We start from the raw sequence: 21,068 nt of genomic DNA, 5'->3' as shown, positions 1-21,068 counted from the left end.
GCACTATGACTGCTTGGTGGTACAGCAGGTTCCCTGCGTGAGCATCCTGCCTTGGGACACCCTGTGTAGTTCAGTGATAGGGCAAGGAGGAGGTCATGCTTTTCTTCCCCTCAAACCCTGATAACGGTTCCAGTGCATGAAACTGTAGGAGGAGGAAGCCAGGACCCCCAGATCAGGTGAAAAATACACTTTATTTACAAGTAGAAACATTTCAAAATGCTGCTTCAGCTTCCCTGGGAGGAGCAGGACAGGGCAGGTGGGGGGGGTCCCACACACAGGGAGCAAGGGTAGTGGCCCTAGGGATGCTAAGTTTCACCTCTGTCTCTGTAACTGGGGCTGCAGGATATCCCTGGGGAGAGCTCAGCCCCTCCAGCTGCAGCCTGGTGCCAGCCCCTGCACTCCTGTGTGTTTCTAGCCCTCAACCTCTGTGCATCCCCTTGCCTTGGGTCCCAGAAGGGTTTAGGGTAACAGTGGGTACAGGAAGGGCAAGGGGGCCTTGCCATGCCCAGAGCATGCCCACAGTCGTCAGTGGGATATGCAAGGCAGTTGTGTGGGTGGCCTCACCTGTTCACCCTCAGTGCTCCTGAGCCCTGGGGGGACAGGAAGAGGTGAGGGTATAGTGAGGTGGGGGGCCAGGGCAGAGCCAGCAACGCAGGGACTGGGTAAACCTCAGGATTGCTTGTCCTTGTGTGACTGGCGACTGGCCTGGAAAGGACAGAGTGAAGATGGGATGTTAGGGACCATGAACATGACCAAGCCCCATGCTGGGACCTGCTGTTACCATAGTACCCCCAGAGACATCAGGGATTGTCCCCTTTTCCCCCATGGCCTGCATGAATCCAAGGCAGGGGTTGGGGTCACTGGGGTGAGCATGACAGGGGGTCAAGGCAGTACGTACCTTGCCCTTTGGGGACTTGGCGGTGGCGATGCGGGATGAACGGCGGGTGCCGCTGGAGGATGTGGGAGTGCGCCTCTGGGTGACCGCCCGGCGCAGCAGGCGCCTCCCCAGCTCCCTGGGGGTGTTGAGGATGCTGAATGCCATTGACTGGCGTCTCTGAGCCTGCAAAAGAGGGGCAGGACCATTAGCTCAGGGTGAAACAGGACAGAGGGGTCCCTTCTGATCCCTCTTTTTCCCTCTGAAGCTTACTTGTGTGGCTGGGGCAGGCTGCTCGCTGTGTTGACTGACCTGGGAACCACTCTGCTCACTGCGGTCCTGGGTGGTCTGTGGCCGTGGGAAGCAGCTGGTTGGCTTCTTGGACTGGAAAACAGGGCACCAGCTAGTACTGCCATCTGGGTGTCAGGCTGCTGTGGGGCTAGCAGCAATGAGGGAACTGAGGGGCCACAGGGAGGGGATGTGATTGAGGGTAGCAGTGCCCAGGGAAGGCAGAAGGCTCAGCCCTTCACCTCTGGAATGGCCTCCTTGCCAGTATTGGGAGCATCATGAGTACTACACACACCACTGGATGCTGGGAATACTGGGTACTGGAATCGAGGATCAGTGGGAACATGTGGTGAATGGGGATGTTACCCACAGGGCCACAGAAGCTCACTCAAAACCTGGAACACCTCTTGTTACCATAGTGTACTGTGATGGGGAACTGGGCTGAGCTCACCGGGGGGGTGTCAGGGCCCTGGTGGGTCTCCTCCAAGAGGCGCTTCCTCTGCTGCCGGGTAATGATGCTGCTGGCCTGGGTGCTGCACTGGCTACTGGTGGCGATGATCTGGGAGGGCTGCATGCTGCCACGTCGCAGCGTCTCTTCTGGGTCCCCCATCTTCACATCCTCATCTGTGATGGTTCCCAAGGAAGTGGAGGGCTGGGGAGGAGACGTGAGGATGTTGCCGAGGGGCACTGTCCGTTCCCAGACCCCCTCCCAACCCCAGTTCTGGACAAAGGGCTGCCTAACCTCTCCCTCTCACCCCTTACCATGCTCTCTAGGGGGTAGCTGGTCTTCAGGTGGGGGGGGCGGGCCTGGTTCCGCCGCTGCAGCTCTGCAATGCGGTTCCAGTCATCCAGCTGCTCTGGCTCATCCTGGCATGTGCCCAGCTTCATGGTGTTCTGGCCTAAATCCAAAGCAAGGAAGGATGAGGGGGGTTCCATGTAAGACCTGACTCCCCCAAGCCAGGGCAGAACCCCACAGCCAGCAGTCCAAGTGACTACCCTGCCCAAACACACCGAGGCTGGAGCTGCTGGTCCGCTGCAAGCGCAGGGAGCTACGGGTGATTGGCCGGTACCCAGGGAGGCCCAACAGTGCTGAATTGCCAGGGGTCTTCTCTGGGGAAGAGGCTTCCAGCTTTGCAAGAGTTTCCTGGGAGGGGAAGCTGGTGAGGGAACGAGTGGAGGCACCTGAGCAGAGACGGCCCTTAGCAGGGGAAGACGTTTTTGTGGACTGAGCCAATGGGATGTTCTTGATGCAGACCAGTTCGTCAGACTCTGCCTGTTTCTGGGAGAGAAAAATCCACAGATGCATTTCAGTTGAATGGACCTTAAGGCTCACCTCCTTCCATCCCCGCTTCCCTTGTTTGGGGACACTTTCCACTAGACCAGGTTGCTCTAAGCTGCATCCAACCTGGCCTTGAACACTTCCAGGCTTGAGGCAGTCACAGCTTCTCTGGGCAACCTGTGCCAGGGCCTTGCCACCCTCACAGGGAAGAATTTCTTCCCAATATCCCATTTAACCCTGCCCTCTGTCAATGGGAAGCCACTCCCCCTTGTCCTGTCACTCCAGGCCTATGTCCAAAGTCCCTCTCCAGGTCTCTTGGAGCCTCTTTAGACACTGGCAGGTGCTCTCAGGTCTCCCTGGAGCCTTCTTCTCCAGGCTGAACACCCCCCACTCTCTCGGCCTGTCTCCAGAGCAGAGGGACTTCAGCCCTTGGGAGAGTGTCTGTGACCTTCTCTGTCCTCACTCCAGCACTCCATGTCATTCTGATTTTGCAGGTCCCAGAGCTGGAAGCAGCTCTGCAGGTGGGGTCTCACCAGAGTGGAGCAGAGGGGCAGAATCCCCACATTGCACTGCTTCCCACAATGCTGGGGATCAGCCGAGGACATGGCTGGACTTTAGGCTGCCAGTGCATATTGACAGGTCATGTTCAGCTTTTCAATTCCCAGCATGCTGGGTCCCTCTGCAGTGCTACTCCTGATCCCTGCATTCCCCATCAGGGGCCCCCTGCTCACATCTGTCATGGTGATGTTGATGGTAGTGCGGTGCCGGGCGGAGCGGGTCTTGCACCCAGAGTCGAGCGAGAAGTCACCCAGGAAGTTGGTGCTGCTCTCAAGCTGCGATGGCGTCTCAGAGAGGATGGGAGTAAAGTAGAGACTCTCCAGGGATGACTTCCTCTGGGGCAGCCGCTGAGACAGCAGTGACTCTTCACTCTCTGATGGCAACACTGAGACTTCCAACTGAGAGCTGGTAGCCTTCCTGCAGAGACAGGGGATGAGGGTAGCACCAGCAGGCTTACCAGGCCAGCAGGAACAGTGGATTTTTGGGGTGCTGGAAGCAGATAGATCTGGTACCTGGTGGAGTTGAGCAGCTGTGCCTCATCGAGGCTGTCAGTGCTCTGGTCAGCCACACTCTGGCAGGAAGTCTCCTGTCCCTTTACTGTGGCAGTCATCACCTGGAACTTGCTGAGTTCCTGTACCTGTCGTTTGGCAAGCAGGGAGGAATGTATGGATCTATCCTCCAACTGAGGTGGTGATGGAAGCAAGGACAAGGAGGTTGAAGCTCAACTATGCCACTCACCTGAGCTTCCAGACTGTGGATCTGGCTGGTAAGATTCTTGCAGCTCATCTCAGACTCCTTGGCCTGCAGGATGCTCTGCTGTAGCTCCTTGGCCAGCCTCTCTGATTTGCTGTGAAGCTCTGTGTTCTCTTTCTGCAGGTGCTCCATGGCCTTCAGCTTCTCTGATAGCTCCTGGTTCTGCTGCTTCTTAGCATCATAATGACTTTTTGCCTTCTCCATCTAGGATATAAAGCAAAGGAATCCTGTCAAGCTTCCCAGCAATGTAAAGGACAACAGGACCATATTAGCTCCCAGCATACCTGCCCTTTGTAGTGCTCAGCTGCCTGCTCCTTCTGGGTGAGCTGCACCTGCAGCTCTGCCACCTTCTCCTGATGGCTCGTGACCGCTGCCTGCAGTTCCCCTTCGAGTGCCTGTGGGCAGGGAAAGACTTGCTTAGAGGCAACCCAGGTTAGCCCCCTGGCAGCACGAACAGCTCCAGGGCTCAGCCCCCAGGTTTTCAGTCCCTCTTTACTTTAACTCTCTGCTGCTGGGCCCAGGTGGCCTTCTCATGCTGAGTCAGTTTTTTATTCAGCTCCTCCACCTGGAAGAAAGAACATGGCTTGGTGAGACCCGCTCCAGGCACAAAACTACAATCTTCCTGTGGAGGAGCACAGCCCCTCCTCTCTAGCCAGCTCTAAGGCACAATCCTGCCACAGGGCGACCGTTCAGCACCACCCACCGCCAAGATCCCAGGACATGGCAAGGTGACAGTCACCTCATGTTAATCCTTACAGCAAGGCTGGTTGGAACTACCCAAGCGTAAAGAGCAGCCACGCAGTGGAAGCAAAGCCTGTGTTAAGTTCCCAGTGCCCCAGCGCTTGCAACCTGGAGTCCCACAAGTAATCCAGCACTCTTGACACCGGTAGCTGGCTGCTCCAAGTTCTGGCCTGGCCATGATCTCCCTGTTCCAGGGGATGCTTGAGGAGCCCCCAGTCCCCTGGTCATAGCCACAAAGCCTCTGCAGAGTCCTGGGCTGCTCTGGCTGGGACTGGACAGGGAAATGTGGCTTTTCCAGCATTGTTTCCTAAGTGCTAACTCCTACCACATCTGAGATTAATGCTGCTTTAGCCACATCTGGACCATGCTGTCTGACTGCAGCTGTTCCTATTGGTTGTGCCTTGGTTAAAGGTGGGGGAGGAAGCCATCACAGCACTGATAGTCCTACACTGAGGAGCCCTGGATGCTCCTGGCAGCCTCTTGCTGCATGTGCTGCCATGGGGCATGCAAGAAGCCATGCCAAGTTGCAGGCACTAATGTGAGGGAGCAGGTGGCAGGATGGGACCCCAGTTGCTACCCCCTGGAGGTGAAGGTGCCCAGAGACTTGGAGCCAAGTGCCCCATGGCTGGGTCCATACTGTGAACAGTTCACAAGAGGAGAGGGTGGCTCCAACAGGAAGTTACAAACAAGGAGGGCTGTACACTGGCACTGAGCAGCCAGCTCTTGGTGTGTTACCTGTTTAGTTTGGTCCTTCTGGATTATCTCCAACTGCTCCACCTGCAAGCACAAAAGGTAGAGGTGAGTACACAGCTGAGGCATAGGCTGTTTTTCATAGAATCATGGAGTCATTTATGTTGGAAAAGCCCTCTGAGATTGAGGCACTGCCAAGACCACCACTAATCCATGTCCACATGTCTGTTAAATCCCTCCAGGGATAGGGACTCTACCACTACCTTGGGTAGACTGTGCCTTGGCTGGACAATCCTTTCAGGGAAGGGATTTTTTCCTAATATCCAACCTAAGCCTCCCCAGGCACAACTTGAAACTATTTCCTATTGTCATGCCACTTGTTAACTGGGAGAACAAGTTACCTGGGAGACCTCCACCTGGCTGCACTCTTTTTTCAGGGAACAGTTTCACCCTTTCAGGGGACAGACCGCTTCCCCCTAGCCTCCTTTTCTCCAGGCTTACCCCTGCCCACCAACTCCCTTAGCTGCTGCTCATCCTACTGGTGCTCCAGATCATTCCCCAGCATCGCTGCCCTTCTCAGGAAACACTCCAGCAGCACCTGAATGTGACAGTCCCTTTCACACCTAGAAATGTGTCCCACACCCCTAGTCCCTGTGCTGAGCAGGACATGGATTCAGGGGTTGCAGAATGCTGAACACACCCCTCTTCCAGGAGGGGTCCCCCATCCACATCCTTCCTGCTGGGAGTGGAACCCCTACCTGAGTTGTCAGTCTCTGCTTCTCTTCCAGGAGTTTCTTCCTCTCTTCCAAGGCTGCCACCTTGCTGCTCTCATACTCCTTACTCAGGTCCTCCAGCTTCTGTACTGCCTCCTTAGCCTCCTGCCTGCTGCTGGTCACCAGCTTCTCAGATGTTGCCCGCAGCTGCTCCAGCTCCTGCATGTGCTGCTCCCTGGCCTGGCCCAGTTCTGCCTCAAGCTGCTGCTGCCCTTGGCTGTGGCTCTCGCTGAGTCCCTGGTTCTCCTCGGCCAGCTGAGCATTGGCCTGTTGCAGCTCTGCCAGCTGTACCCCTGCTTCTGCTGCATCAGCCTGCAGCCGCTGAATGGCCTGGTCCTTTTCTGCCAACTGCTCCCGCAGTGATGGCACCTCAGCCACCTCCAGCTTGGCCTGTGCTAGCTCAGCTTGCAGCATGGACATAGCTTTTGCTCTCTGCTCCAGGTCCTGGTGGTGCTGGCTTTCCAGGGAGGCATGCTCAGCCCGAGCACTGTCAAGCTCCTGCTGCAAAGCAGCCAGGAGCTGCTCCTTCTGTAGGCACTTGTCCTGGCAGGCCTTTGCCTCCTGCCGCAGCTCATCTTCCCGCTCGCTCTGGCAATGGCGGTCCCTCTTCAGGGCCTCAATGGTCATCCGCTGCTTCTCCATCTCTTCCTGGCACCGCTGCACCTCCACCTTCATCAATGAGCACCTCTCAGCTGCACGGGAGGCTGCAGTGGCCATCTCTGTCTGCAGCACCCGCAGCCTCTCCTCCAGCTTCTTGCTCTTCTCTGACTCAGCCAGGATCAGGCGTTTCAACTCCTTGCTCTCCCCTTCCTTCTCTGTCACCTGATGATGGAGGATGGAGACCTCATGCTCCAGGCTGCTGATCAGGCTGTTCTTCCTCTCCATCTCCTGGACACACTGGGACACTTGTTCCTTCCAGCTCTCCTTCTCCTGCACAGCAGAGCGGAGGGACACCAGCTCCTTCTCTGCAATCCGCAGTTGATCTATGGTGCCTTCCAACTCCTTGGATTTGAGCTTCTCCTGGGACAACTGCTGGGAGACTCCCTCCAGTGCCTCAGCAGCTCTCTGGGCATCTGCCTCCAGTTTGGCCACATGCTGGGCTGCTGTTTGCTCTGCCACAGCCATCTTCTCCTGCAGAGATGAAATCTTGGCCCTCAGCTTCTGCTCCTCGCTCTCCTTCTCCTTTGCCCATGACTGAGTGCTGGACAAGTCAGCCTGGAGGCCAGCCAGCTGCTCTGCCTGGGCCTCCAGCACAGCCACCTTCTCCTGCTCAGCCTGCAGCTGCTGACAGGTCCGGCTGTGCTCCCGGCTCAGCGCCTGTATTTCCTGCTTCAGCCGCCTGCACTCTTTGTCCTCCCCTTGGGCAGCAGGAGAGGATCCCACAGGCTGCTCCTGGCTCTCCTCTATCACCTGGCATGTGGCCAGCTCCTCATCCCGCTCTGGCAGAGCTGGCTCCCGGCCCTGAACCAGCTGCTGTCGCTCTGCCTCCAGCTCAGCAATCCTGGCGAGGTTGCCCTCCAGGCACTCAGCTGCCCGTCTCTTCTCATCCTCCAGTATACCCTCAGTGTTCCGCAGGGATTCCTCCAGGAAGAGCAGCTGCTCCTGCAGGCGGCTGTTCTCCCGGGCCAGCTTCTCCCTCTCAGCCAGCCTCTGCTGGCTTTCCTTTAGCCTGCCCTCCAGCTCCTGCAGCTGGGCTTTCAGTGCCTCTGCTGCCACTCCCTGCTGCCGTTGGGCACCCAGCTCCAGGATCTGGGCTTCCAGTTCACCGACCTTGCAGCTCAGTGCAGCCTTCTCCTCATCCACGGCCTGTAGCTGGCTGCTCAGGGATGCATTGGCCTGCTGGAGCTGCTGCAGGGCAGAGTCCCTTTCCCGCAGGGTCTGCTCATGCTGGACACTGAGGGCAGCCAGCTGCTCAGCCTGGCCCTCAGCAGCCTGTGCCTGCAGGTCTCGCTTCAGTTTCTCTTGGGCCCGGTGGCTCTCGGAGAGGGAGCTCTGGAGGCTGGTGACAAGGCTGTCCAGCTGCTGCTTCTCCTTCTCCAGCTGCAGTCCTTTGGCTGTAAGGCTGGACACTTCCTGCTTCAGCTCCTCCAGCTGGCAAAGAGAAAAGCAGGGAAGACTGTATTGGGTCTGATTGAGACAGAGACATAGTGCTGCTCAGCAGTACCCAAAACACTGGTGTGTTATCAACACCTTTCCAGCTACCCATGCAAAGCACAACACTGTGAAAGCTTCTAAGTGAAAATGAACTCTTAACATTCCCCCTCAGCAAGGGTCTGGGAGTGGGCAAGATCCTGGGAGTGGGCACAACGAGGCCAACTGACCTAAATTAACCAAAGGGATATTCCACACCATATGATGTCAGCTCAGATATAAAAGCTAAGGGATGTAGGAGGAACAGGGGCATTCATTATTTTAGTGTTTGCCTTCTGGAGCAACCACTCCACGTGCTGAAGCCCTGCTTCCCAGGAAGTGTCTAAACATCACTCGCTGATGGGAAGTAGAGATTAGCTTTTCTCTTTGCTTATGCACACATAAACTTTCACTTTTCCTTTTTTGCTTTAGATAAATTGCCTTATCTCAGCCTACTAGTTCTTTTCCATCTTATTTTTCTCTCCCCTGTCCTGCTGGGAACGGGAGTGATAATAGGGCTTGGTGGGCACCTGGTGCCCAGCCAAGGTCAGATTACTACAGAGACAAAACATGCACCGCCTAGGTATTATTTAAGCTGTAGCCAACATGCTCCAGAGCCCCACATGCTGCATCCCACTGGGAACTGCCCAGTGCCTGCCTTCCCTCCCATCACACCCCCAGGGCACTTTGCTTTCCCCTCAGCCTTGTGCCATTCTGCTCCCTTGGACCAAACACCTTTTTCTTACCATGCAGGAGATGCTCTCTTCACAGCCAATTAATGTTGTGGGAAGCTGGGGGAGCCACCACCTCCCTGACAGCAGTATTTGCAAATTCAGTCCAAAAGGAGCTCTCCCAGAGTGCTCAGCCCCACATTCCCTGTCCAGCAGCAGAGAGCATCAGGCTCTGCCCCACATGGCTTTGCCATGCATCTCCTGGCACCTGCTGCTCTCTCCAACTGGAGTAGTTTACCATTCAAAGCCCTTGCTGCAGGAGCCCCAGTGTACCTTCAAAATGTCCCCCATGACTTCTCCCTTCTCCTGGGTGCTGTACTCCTCCAGCTTGGCCAATTGGTCCTCCAGCATAGAAATCTTTCCCTGTAGAATCTCAATTTTCTCTTCTGAGCATTTCTGGGGACAGAAATGGGACTGAGCATGGTGCAAGACAGAAGAGCCAACCAACCAAGGAGAGGCACAGTCACCCACTCAGTACTGACACCATGTTTTTCCAGCAGCTTTATCTCTCCCCATTCAATGAGAGCAGCCAATCCCACCAGGAGAGGTTTCCCACAGGAGCTGACAGTTACACAGCTTCTCCCTGTGTGCTGGCACAAATGGGCAGGAGGCTCCTGGCTGCTGCACCCTGCTTGCAGTTGGTGGGGGGGCTATGGGGGAGCTACAGGGGGGCACCCACCACTCCCTAGGCCCCCTGACCTTGTCCTGCAGGGCTGCATGCAGCTCCTTCTCCAGCTGTCGCTGCTTTTCCTGTGACTGTGCCATGGCAGTGTTGTGCTCCTCTGAGAGCTCGTTCAGGGCTCGTTGTAGCTGGACCATATTGCTGGCGATTTCCCGCAGCTGCCAAGTGAAAATCCACCAAGTACAGAAGAGAGGCAGAGTGTGCCTTTGCTGTTCAGGGCTCTGCCTACTCCCCATTCCCAAGAGCTGCAGCACACATGAGCATCCTGGGTTCTGGGTGTTCACCACATGCAGACAGCTCCAATCAGCTCCAATTCCCCCACCAGAGTTCCTATTTGGATCAGGATCCAGAGCCCAAGGCAGGCTTAGTCACTGGATCAAAGATCACATTAGCAGAACCATAAACATCCCAGCATCCAGCACTGCCATCAAATCCACCCCCGCCTGGGTTTCATCACAACTAACTGGGCTGTGGGGACATGGAGAGGACACTGCACCTCATACCTTGAAGGAAAGATCCCCATTCTCCTCAGAGAGCTGGTTGATTTTTCGGTCCATCTGGGCTTTTTCAGTCTTCAGATCCTGGCACTGCCTGAAGGCCTCATGCAGGCGCCCCACAAGGCTGCGGGAAAGGAGGTGGTTAAGGAGGTGGTGCATGCTGGCAGCAGACAAGGATATCACCAGGTATCAGTGCTGCTGGATATTGCCACAGATAAAGGTACCAAGGGATCTCCATGCCTTGCTGTGACTCTACCATCAACCCAGCTCTAAAACTGGGTCCCAACAGGTGGCAAAGCAGAGTAGAGATAAGCAATGTTTGTACTTTGCAGAAGCCAAACTGCTCCAAACTGAGAGCAGAGGCAGCTGTGGGACTCCAGCCACCCCCCTGCAAAGGGAAGTAAGTGAGGAAAGGACAAAAAAAGACATGGCACTTCCAGTGGAGGTTGAGCAGCCTTCCTAAGTAAACAATGGCACAGGGACAGAGCAAAGACCAGGACACAGTGTGACAGGTGATTTCAAGTGTGTGACGAAGCCCAGTACATGGGATCAAAGTAAAGGCCTAGGAAATAGGCTGGAGTCAGCAGTTCCAGGATCATCCTGAAAGCTTCCCCTTTTCTAGGGCAGGTGAGACCAATAAGGGCAGCACACCTTTTTCACATAACAGGAACAGCTGCTCCCATGCAGAGTTTGGGTTAAGAGTTTGGGCTGGTAGAACAGGCTGCATGGTTTGGGACTGGATCCGTGTCCACTGCAATAAAAATGGGTTGTAGGCCATAACTGCCCTGTGGGCATGGGCAGCGTGATGGTGGCACAGCTGTGTCATGGGCTGATCCCACAGTGTGGGCAACAAGGTAAGAGGGGATTCTGCTCTTCTCTGGTGGGACCCCACCTGCAGAGCTGCCTCAAGCTTTGGGGTCCCCAGTATCACAAAGATGTGGAGCTGCTGGGGCAAGTCCAGAGGAGATTCTCCAAGGGCTGCTGGAGCTCCTCTGCTCTGGAGACAGACTGGGAAATACCTGGGGGTTTTCAGCCTGGAGCTGAGAAGGCTCCAGGGACACCTCAGAGCACCTTCCAGCACCTAAAGGGGCTCCAAGATAGCCGAAGAGGGACTTTGGACAAGAGTCTGGAGTGACAGGACAATGGGGAATGGTCTCCCACTGACAGAGGACAGGGTTAAATCGGATACTGGGCAGAAATTCTTCCTTGAGAAGGTGGTGATGAGGCCCTGGCACAGTTTGTCTAGAGAAGCTGTGGCTGCCCCATCCCTGGAAGTATTCAAGGCCAGGTAGGATGGGGCTTGGAACAACCTGGTCTAGTTGAAGGTGTCCCTGCCCATGGCAGGACATTCCAGCTGAATGAGCTTTAAGGTCCCTTCCAACCCAGGCCCTTTTTTGATTCTGTGCATGCTGTCTTCTCCCCAGTGGCAGAGGAACAAGAAGGTTTGCTTTCTCCCATTTCATGCACCGCTAGGGAAGAGACAGACAACATAGAGTCTGGGGATGTGGGAGTGACAAGGTCCCACCTAGGAGGAAGGAGGGGATGTTACTGGAGAGTTACCTCTCATTCTTCTCCCTCAGCTCCTCCATTTCTTTGGGCTCTAGCCGGTCTTCAGCTTGCTTCTCATTGAGCTTTACCAAGCGATCAATCTGCTGCTGCATCGTGGTGATCTGAGCATCTGGAGAAGGGGGCAAGAAAGGGCCCGTTACAAACTTTTCATGTCACCTGAAGCCCTCACAACAGCATTTCTGCACAGAAACCCTCTGCAGCAGGAGATCCAAGAGCCAGGCTACAAGTGCTGCTGCTCAGCATAGCTGTTGCTTCACTCATGGCTTTTGTTGCCCAGGATATATAAGGGAATACAAGATGGAAGAAGGAACCTGGAGTTTCACTTGTGGCATGGCAGGATGGACCATGCATGAGCAGAGTTGTGGTGGGGTCACAACAAAAAAGTCAGAGAAACAAGGGGAGATCTCTGCCCCACAGACCCCTCCCTGCACCCCAGGACGTCCTGGACTGACCCTTCTCCATGATGAGCTTGTGATTCTCCGCCACCTCCACCTCCAGCTCTTCCTGTTTCTTTCTCTCAAAAGCCAGCTGCTCCTTCAGCCGCCGCAGCTGAAACTGGGGGGTCTGCATGATGTCCCCCATGGGCGAAGACAGAGTGCTGGGCAGGCTGCAAGGAGACACACACACACAATCTGGATTATCCTGAGCCAGCGCAGGCCCCATGCAGCCAGACCCACTCTGCTACCCCCATCTCTGAGGCAGGTTCTCCTGCCTGTATCCCCAAGGAACTGCTGCCTTAAAAATCTAGGAACAGAACAACACACATACAGAACAATTTCAATAAAGGAGATAATATATAAGCTGGTCTTTCACTGGAGGTCTCCAGGGGCAAATATGGAAAAATGCCTCCACTTGGAGACATGGTTTAGTGGTGGTCTTGACAGTACCGAGGGCACAGTTGGACTCAATGTGGTCTCAGAGGGCTTTTCCAACCTGAATGATTCCATAATTCTAAAAGGAGCTAGAGCCCAAGCTCACCTCCATCATCCATCCCCACATCATGCCCAAGCAACATGCAGCAGGACAGCACCAAGGCAGAACAGGGCATTCCGGGGAGTCAGCATGCAGCCTGGCTACATCTGCGTCTCCCAAAAGCTGCCCTACCCACTCCTCCCTTCCCTCATTTCCCCTGGAAGCCAGGAGGCAGGGCACATACTTGGTGCTGGGGAAGGAGGCGATCCTCTGCAGCTCCAGGAAACGCACCTCTTGCTTGTGCGGGAGAGAGAACAATGGGGCATGTTCCTCAGAGCTGCTGCTGGACAAACTGGATGAGGACAGCTCTACTGGAAATAAAAAGGGAGAAGAAGGCGGTGATCTTTAATATTTAAGAGGCTGAGCAGCTGAAATCTCAGGGGCATGGGAACCACAAATTCCAGTAGGGATGGAACAGCCAACTGAAAAAGCCATAAACCTGCCCTACATCCCCTTCCCTCCTGCTACACAGTCCTTTCCCAGCAACTCTGCTCCCACAAGACTGTCAGCATCCCACCTGCTCCTCTCCTCCAGGGAAAGGCTGAGGTACTGCTGAATAGGAAGAGCCAGCAGGTCTAAGGTAGTCCTACTCTTGGAGTTTACAGGGGACTGTTTTGTAGACCTGAGCACGTCTGGGTTGTGCAGCTGCCTTTATGGCTGGGTAGCTACAGCAGCACAAACAGGAGGAAAAGCCAGGGCCCAGCACTTACCTTTCCTCTGCAGAAATGGCTCCAGATTCTCATTCAGGCACTCCTCGTTATCCAGCACAAATTTGACGATTGATGCCAGTTCAACCTGTGTTGGAGGAGCTGCAGAGTTAGGGGCTCTGCTGCAGGTCACAGGCAGCACCATAGCAGGTGTGGGGCGGTGGGCAGCTCTCTGCCTGCCTGTGCTGCTGCCCACACTTGCCACACGTTTTTGATATCCCAAAACCACCAGTGAGCACCACAGTGCCCACTCCACACCATCTTTCAACAAGACCCAGGAGGGCATGTCTCAGAGCACCTTCCCCCAAAGGAACTGCTGCTTCCCCCTGCACCCCACATCAGAGGAGTAACCCCAAAGGGATTACCTGCGTCTTGTAGTCAAATTCATTCCAGTCCCCAGAGTTCTTGGAACTCATGGAGGTGTGATACAGGAGCAGCACGGCCACCTGAGCAAGGCAGGAAAAGCATGACTAACCCCAGGCCAGTCACAAGCACATTGGTGCCATCTGGGACTAAAACATGCCACACAGTTACCTTGGCCAGCGCCAGCTCCTCTCCATCCAGGAGTTTCTGTGCAGAGACAAGGTTTTCTGCAGCCAATTTGTGCCGGCAGTGCTCTGCACATGAAGCAGAATTCCCAGTCATACAGGAGCCACTGGCACACTGCCTCCCCTGAGGTGACACTCATGGCCAGGAGGGCACTGTAATGCATCCCCAAGGAGAAGGGACATGGAGCAGGATGGGCTCCAGACCTGATACCCCAGTGGTCAGCCTTGGCCATTAACTCTGACCGACTTTCATTCCCCCTCTCTGGAATTCCACACTAAATCCCAGCCTCTCCACCTTGGCATCTCCCCACCCAGAGCTCCATCTCTGGGTGGATATGAGGTGGGATATGGTGTTTTCCCTCAAGGAAAGGCTGAGCAAAAGTGTGAAATACTTCCCATTTCCCCTCCCAGGATTTCTGCTTGGGTAAAGGTTTTCAACTGTGATTTAAAAAGCTTGACTCCAGGTACCAAACTAGGAAAACTGCTCCAAGGCAGCATCACCAGAGCAGCCATGGGCACCCTGCTCTTCACATCCAGGACCTCCTTTGTTCTGAACCCAGGCTCTGACAAGGATTTCCATCTGGAATTTTCCCATTTCACAGGCTGCTGCAAGAAAGCTGCTGGCACCTCACAAAGCTGTTGATGTGGGGTGAGGGGGTCACTTTGTGGAGGGGGAAGCTGCAGACAGCAGACCAGACTCCCTCAGAGGTCAGGGGCACTGAGCAGGGGCAGTCGCTTTCCCCAGCACCAGCGGAGGGTCTTACTCTGCAGGAAACCATGGATGAAGGAGATCCTCTCTGACAGCGGCTGCTCCAGCACAGACTCCCCTTCCTTGCTCCTGTGCCTGGAAGAGTGCAGGGTTTGCATGAACTCCTTCTGGAGGGATTAGACTAATGCTGAGTTTTGTGCAGCAGAGTTTGCTGAGCCAGGGGCTGGATCTGGGGCACTGCTCTGCCTTCTGCCCCCACACCAGGGCCAGCAGAGCCAGGACCAACCACGCAATGCACAGGAGTGGAATCCCCTGGAATCTCCCTGCTGGGAGAGCAGCTGGAACTAGGCAGCCAACACCCCCCCCCCAGCACTGCTTCCTATTCTGCCTGCCAGCCCATCCAGCATAGCACAGGGAGCTTGTGGTGAGCCCACTGGCCGGGAAGCACCACAGGAGCCAGTCCATGCATGGAGCCTGGAGCTTTTCTTGCTGGATTTTGGGGAGGCTGAAGCTCCCTCTTGCTCTTATTTGCGACTACACTCTTCCTGAGCAGCCACCAGTTCATGAAATATCCTGAGTTGCAAAGGACCCACAAGGGTCATTGAACCCAACTGCAGCTCAGAAATGGCCCAAAATCCACATGAATCATGCTTGACCAGCACTGCTTCAGTACTGTCACTTACTCCCAAGGTGCCAAAAACAGGAACCTGGCCTGGGACAGGGGCTGCCACGAGGATTTGCTTCTCCTCACAGACTTCCCCTCGTGCCACCAGGAGCTCCTCAGATCAGGCAGCTGCTGTGGCAGCAGCTGCCCTGCTGCCACCCCACTTTATCAAGCAATGGCCAGGCCTCTTTATAGAGCACATGCCACCAGGATCCCTACTAATCCGAGCTGGAGCACAGACCCAGGAGATTAACCAGGTCTGACTAAATATATCTGCGGTGCAGGCAGCTCCTTCCTCCCCACCCACTGCAGGCAGATCCCTGCTCCAGGCAGGCTCTCCTTACCCTGCACAGGAGGTAATTATAGTTGACAAGCTCCCAGTGAGCCTCCCACTGGAAGGGTTTGAAAGCAATGCATGGCAGCCTCACACCCTCTCAATTTGTTTTGCTAGTTCCTTAACCACTAGGCTTCATCCCACCTCTGATGCCCATTATGGCCTGTAAATTTTAGTTGCCCCTTACTCCCAGGGAACAAACACAATTCCTGAAGGAGGCATTCCTCCCACCCCTGCCCAGCCACCTCAGGTCCCAGGACAGAGTACACAGGCTCCATCCTGACCACACTATACTCAGCTTGGGATTCTCAGCAGCAGCCTGACATCCCCAGGCAACAGAAGCACTTAATGAGGCAGAAACTGTCATTCTTTACACTGCTTTCCAGATTAAAGGTTTCCTCAGGATCCCAAGGCTGCCACTCAGGAAAACTTGCTGGGCTGTTTGCTCACCAGAGGGGCATCAACAGAAATTAATAATCACCTGTGTATCTGCAGGAACCCCTGTGCCACTGGCAGTAGCACTCTGATCTCTTCTTCAATGCCAGGAGCAAACCCAAATGTTAAGTGCCAGATGTGATAACAAGTCTCAAATGACAGGAACTCTGACCAAAACATTCCCTGGGCAGCTCTGTGCGACCCAACGGCTCTGCAGGCAGACCCCAGCTGTGCAGTGCCATAGAGGAGATGGAGATTCCAGCATCTCATATGCCAAGGAGGAATAAATACCCCAAGACCCCCACTCCCACCCTGCCCAAGACAGGAGCCCCTTAGCTCCTGGGAGCTGAGGCCATTGCTCCAGGGACAGTGCAGACCCAGCTGCGTGGTTTGAAATGTGTACACAGCTCCCCATACTCACATTTTGTGGATAATTCTGATGAAGACACTACAGTCCTGGAGCTGGGACAGATCATTGAGGGGATCAGGACAAACCTTTGTGCTGTTCACCTAGAAATGGGGTGGGACAGTCAGAAGGCAGAAACCAAGACAAAACTGTGCAGTGCCACTCACCATCTCCAGTCCTGGCAGGGGACAGCAAGACTGGTCTGAGGGTGAAAGTAAATCTACCCCTTTAAAGCACCCCTGCCCAGGGAACAGATGAACATGATCCCCACAGCTCCACATCTGGGAGTCTGGCATAGGTCTCATTTATCACGCTGCTGGACCCCTCTTCCCTGGAGAGGCTGAGAGACCTGAGGGTGTTCAGCCTGAAGAAGGCTCCAGGGAGACCTTAGAGCTCCTGCCAGTGCCTAAAGGGGCTCCAAAATAGTGGGAGAGGGACTTGGACAAAGGCCTGGAGTGACAGGACAAGAGGGAATGGCTTCCCACTAACAGAGACAGGGTTAGATGGGATATTGGGAAGAAATTCTTCCCTGTAAGAGTTGTCCAGAGAAACCATGGCTGTCCTATCCCTGAAGTGTTCCAGGCTAGGCTGGATGTGGTTTGGAGCAAACTGGTCTAGTGGGAGGTCTCCCTGCCCATGGCAGGGCATTACAGTTGAATGAGCTTAAAAGCCCCTTCTAAACCAAACCATTCTATGAGTTTTCACTTGGACACGGCAGTGCTTTGTGAGACAGATCCAACAACCCTTTTACAGTACAGCTGCTACCTGCTTCAGGCTCAGCTCCATCTCCCAGGCAGTTTCCATGACCAGACCAAGCCATTCCAGCATTTCTGGTTGCTCAACAGGAAGGGTGAGCAAGGCTTCTCCTGCAAACACCCACCTGCCCAGGAACAGTAGGAACTGCACTACCCTAGGTCCTGCCCCAGCCACAATCCCTCCTGTGACAAGCCCCAGCATCGAGCCTCAAAGCTGCCAGTGCTGGCAGCAGCATGTCCCACCTATACAGTGAGCTCCAGCAGAGGAGGGGGGACTTACCCAAGCAAGGAGAGCAGCAACTCTTGCACCGTGAAGAGACATTGTGGCCAGCCTATCAGGTCCCTGTCCAGACCTAAAAACACCAACAAAGAGGGAGGGGGGATAAAAAAGGTAAATTATAGTAATTATGTTACTAAATTACTTGCACCCAGCACCAGGCATTTGTGCCCACCAAAGGAGGATGTGTCCCTGCATCTGGGACATCCCAGCTGTGCAGGAGCAGCCAGCATCCTCCTGCTTCCCCACAGGCTCAGAATGCGGAGTAATGCTGAGCAGCAGCCAGGTCCACTCCCACAGATTAGGATGCTGACAAGGGGTCAATGGAAAACTGCTGCTCGGGCTCCTCATTCTCCTGCTGTGCCTTCTTCCCTCCCTCTCCCCTCCAAATGTAACTAACATTTCTTGCCCAGCAAGGCAGTGGCCAAGCCATTGAAGCGCTGCCAGCTCCCCTTCCCACAGCTGCTAGTGTAAAAAACACCTGCTGGGGGTACAGGGAGCTGTCTGGACATCGCTGCATTGGGTGGGAGCAGGGATGAGCTGTCCTGACAGGATCTGGGATCACTGCCAGGTCCCCTTCACAGTGACCTTTGCCTCCACGCTGGCTGCCCCCAGTGCCACTCTGGTAGTCTTCCAGGGGAGGGGACTGCTGGGAGCCAAAAAGTCACCCAGATAAGGAGGGGGCTCCTCACTCTGTATTGCACCTGAACACCCGCACCATGACAGGCCAAGAGCCTGGCTGGGATCTGCAGCTGCTCAGCACAGCACAGCAAACCAGTCACGATGGCTTTGGGGACTACAGAGCTTCCACTGCTGTCAGTCCAGGGAAGCATGGGATCCTCAGCAGGACAGGTCCTCCCTCCAATTTGGCTAAAATCCAGCTCCGTGTCCCATGGCTGGGTCACTCAGCAACGACTGTCCCTCCCCCCAGTGGCACAGCCAAGACCTCTCCCTAAAAATCCACCCAAAGGCACAAGGCAAAGCACTTGAGCAGCACTGAATGCAGACCTTCAGAGAAAACCGTGTCCCACCAGCATCGAGCTGGGTTTTACCAGAACCAGTCTGCAAACATACTGGTGCCTGGTGTGAGATCTGGACGGGCAGGGCTACCCGCTCCTGCCGCGGTCACAGTCTGGCTTGTCACTGGTGACACTGTACACCCGGAGCACCTGAGACAACGCCATGACCCTCCGTGAGGACGTGCCATTCGTGATGGCAGGCGGGAAGTGGTTGGGGAGCCCGGCAGCGGCCGTGAGCGCCTTCCAGCTGCATCCCCGAAGAGAGCAGCTGCAGGGGGGCGGTGGGGACCGGGGAACGAGCCCCGGACGTGGCGGCGGCGGCTGCGGCATTGTCCTTCCCCTGCGCCGCTCCGGTCACAACACGGCGTTACGCAAGCCCGCGCTCCGGAGCTCCCGACGTGCCAACGCACCGGGTGACGCGCCCGCGGGCCCCAGGCTGTCCCAGGCCAGGGGTCCGGCTGCGGGAAGTACCCAGGCAGGGTGAACGACCCACGGCAGCTCCCGGTACGGAAGCTGGCGCGGGGCGGAGGGGGAGAGCAGCCGCCGACCCGAGCGCCCGGATGTTGGCGAGCCCGACGATGCCACCCCCGGCCCCGTGGACCCGCATCTCGGGGGCTCGCGAGGCGCCGGGCTGGGAGCCGTACGCTGCGGCGAGGCGGCGGAGCTCGGCGAGCTGAGCTTCGCCGCCCCCGCCTCGCTCCCCCCAGCCCCGTGGAAAACAAAACAAGGAACAGGCAGAAAGTCTTTGTTGGGGCCTTACCGGGGCCGCGCGGCCGTCGTCGGCGCGCTGGGGTTAATCCGCCATGAGCGTTGGCAGGCCAGGAAGGGCCAGGGAGCCAGCGGCCACGCACAAAAGAAAAGTTGTTGAGCTTCTCTTCGGCGGGGCTGGCAGGCGGCCGTTCCCCTTCCTGGCCCTGCGCCACCGCACGTCACCGCGCCGGGGCCGCGCTCGTTAAAGGCGCACGGCACAGAAGCCTCCGGCGCCTCGCCATGGGGAGGGGAAGCGTCCGACGCGCTCACTGCCCTGCCCAGTCCAAGTGACGGAAAGCTGTGCCAGTGTAGCCGGCACAGACCCGCTCCCGGCCCCAGAGCAGCTCAGAAAAACCGGGGGCTCGGCAGAATATGGCCCCCGATGGTCTCCCTCTAATCTGACTGGACTCACATCCCAGCTGACCCCTGAAAAACTACCCCCGATACGCACACACCCCGCGGCCACGGATTCAACGGGAACCGGACCCTACGGGTCACCAGCTAGACCAGGGAGGAGTCGGGCGAGGAAGGGACGCTCACCCCTCGCTGCTGTTCCAGAGACTCTGGGAAGTCATCTCCGCAGTGCCTGGGCTGCCTGAGGAGGCTCAGGAACGCAGGATGGGCTGCCCCGAGCTCGGCACAGGAAGGGCACAAGGAGAAGGTTCTTTCAAACCGGCGCTGGGGGCAGCAGAGGAACTCGCGAGGAACGCGGTCGCCGAATGCCGCTGGCTTAGGTTCCGACTTTGCCAAGCCCCGAGAAACGAAGAACCGCACGCCCGAGCCACAGCGCTCCGGCCGCGACCGCCCCGTCCTTAGGGACGGGGACGCCGCTGAGCTTGGCCGAGACGGAGGCTGTGCCACACACGTGCCCCGCCCGCCCGAGGGTTCCGCGCCTAGCCCGCCTCTAGCACAGCCTCGCTCTGCGGCCCTGAACCCCCGCCGAGGGAACCACCGGGGCCCGCCCCGCGGGTGACCTCAGCTTTCCCCGTACCGTGACCGTGGCTGGGGATCGTGTCCGTTTTCGGCGTTGCCGGGGTTCCAGCCGTACTGACGATGCTCTACCAGACCGAAGTGGCCAGGGCCCGGGCCGCGGCCGCTCTTACTCGAACGGCAGCGGCCGCTCTTATTCGAACGGCAGCGCCCGCCCCCGCTGCTGCCCATTGGGCACCACCGAGCCGGGGGACGTCACGCGGGCGGGCGGACCGCGAATCGCGGGGTCCGGCACTCACGTTGGACTGTAGGGGAGAGCGCTCTGCCGGTCACCGGTACGCACGCGGGGCCATGGGCTACTTGGGAGACACATGCAACAGTCCAAGCGACGGAAGCCCTAGTGTCGGGGGGGGGGGGGGGAGGGTTACAGGGCTGCCTGGGGCCAAGGGGAACATAGTTAGGGGCCACTCGTGAAGGTATAGTGACACAGATGGGACCACGGGGGTGTGAGGGAGCGTGGGTCTCAATCCCCCCAGTGAGAGGTCAGGACACACGAGGGGAGGTTGTGTGACACGTGGTTGTGTGGGGCCACACGGAGTACTGGAAGCCCACAGTGAGTCAGGGTACACATGGGGGGACTCTGGTGGTGTGTCACATGCAGACTCCCCACTCTGCCCTGCAGTGCCAGCTAGGCAGGGGTCCTCACCAGCCCCCAAACCTGTCCTGACCTACTTGTGGGGCCTCATCTCACTTGGGGAGTCCTGCGCTTGTCCCCGTGGCCACAGCCCTATTTCATCCTGTAGAGGTCCACAGAAGTTTAGTCATGGACTGGATTGTGGTGGCGCATGTCCCCACCACCGCCCAGGCCCCACCAAGACCTGAGAAATGTTTGTTAGGCCTTGGCCTTAACAAAGAGCACCCAGACTAAGCCCCTCTTGAGCTTATTGGATATAATCTGTTCCAAGGAAGTAACAGATGTTTATCGAGCATCTGCTTT

The 21,068-nt window shown here is 56.5% G+C and overlaps 1 protein-coding gene across 8 annotated transcripts; it reads right to left on the bottom strand.

Annotated features, from left to right (window-relative positions):
• Positions 1-172: 172 nt before the first annotated feature.
• NUMA1 (nuclear mitotic apparatus protein 1) lies at positions 173-20,959 on the bottom strand. 8 transcript variants are annotated; one of them, XM_053972038.1, is made up of 26 exons: positions 20,133-20,959; positions 17,376-17,448; positions 16,356-16,444; positions 14,557-14,636; positions 13,779-13,861; positions 13,610-13,690; positions 13,248-13,332; positions 12,722-12,848; positions 12,018-12,172; positions 11,557-11,674; positions 10,003-10,120; positions 9,517-9,657; positions 9,091-9,213; positions 5,942-8,047; positions 5,229-5,270; positions 4,249-4,317; positions 4,037-4,168; positions 3,738-3,956; positions 3,512-3,636; positions 3,173-3,416; positions 2,174-2,441; positions 1,925-2,061; positions 1,614-1,814; positions 1,148-1,258; positions 899-1,060; positions 173-705 (listed from the first exon to the last, which is right to left on the bottom strand). In XM_053972038.1, exons 1-26 carry the CDS (start codon positions 20,300-20,302, stop codon positions 670-672), a joined length of 5,295 nt encoding a protein of 1,764 aa, XP_053828013.1. In that variant the 5' UTR covers positions 20,303-20,959; the 3' UTR covers positions 173-669. The 8 variants fall into 8 exon arrangements, with proteins under 8 accessions (XP_053828013.1, XP_053828015.1, XP_053828014.1 ...); XM_053972040.1 differs by having other exon boundaries at positions 4,037-4,147; XM_053972039.1 differs by having other exon boundaries at positions 12,722-12,845.
• Positions 20,960-21,068: the final 109 nt, after the last annotated feature.

The sequence above is a fragment of the Vidua macroura genome, chromosome 2, assembly GCF_024509145.1.
Source record: "Vidua macroura isolate BioBank_ID:100142 chromosome 2, ASM2450914v1, whole genome shotgun sequence".
NCBI classification, from domain to species: domain Eukaryota; kingdom Metazoa; phylum Chordata; class Aves; order Passeriformes; family Viduidae; genus Vidua; species Vidua macroura.
The sequence above is the reverse complement of the archived record's forward strand: the minus strand, read 5'-3'. Positions and strand labels throughout refer to the sequence as shown.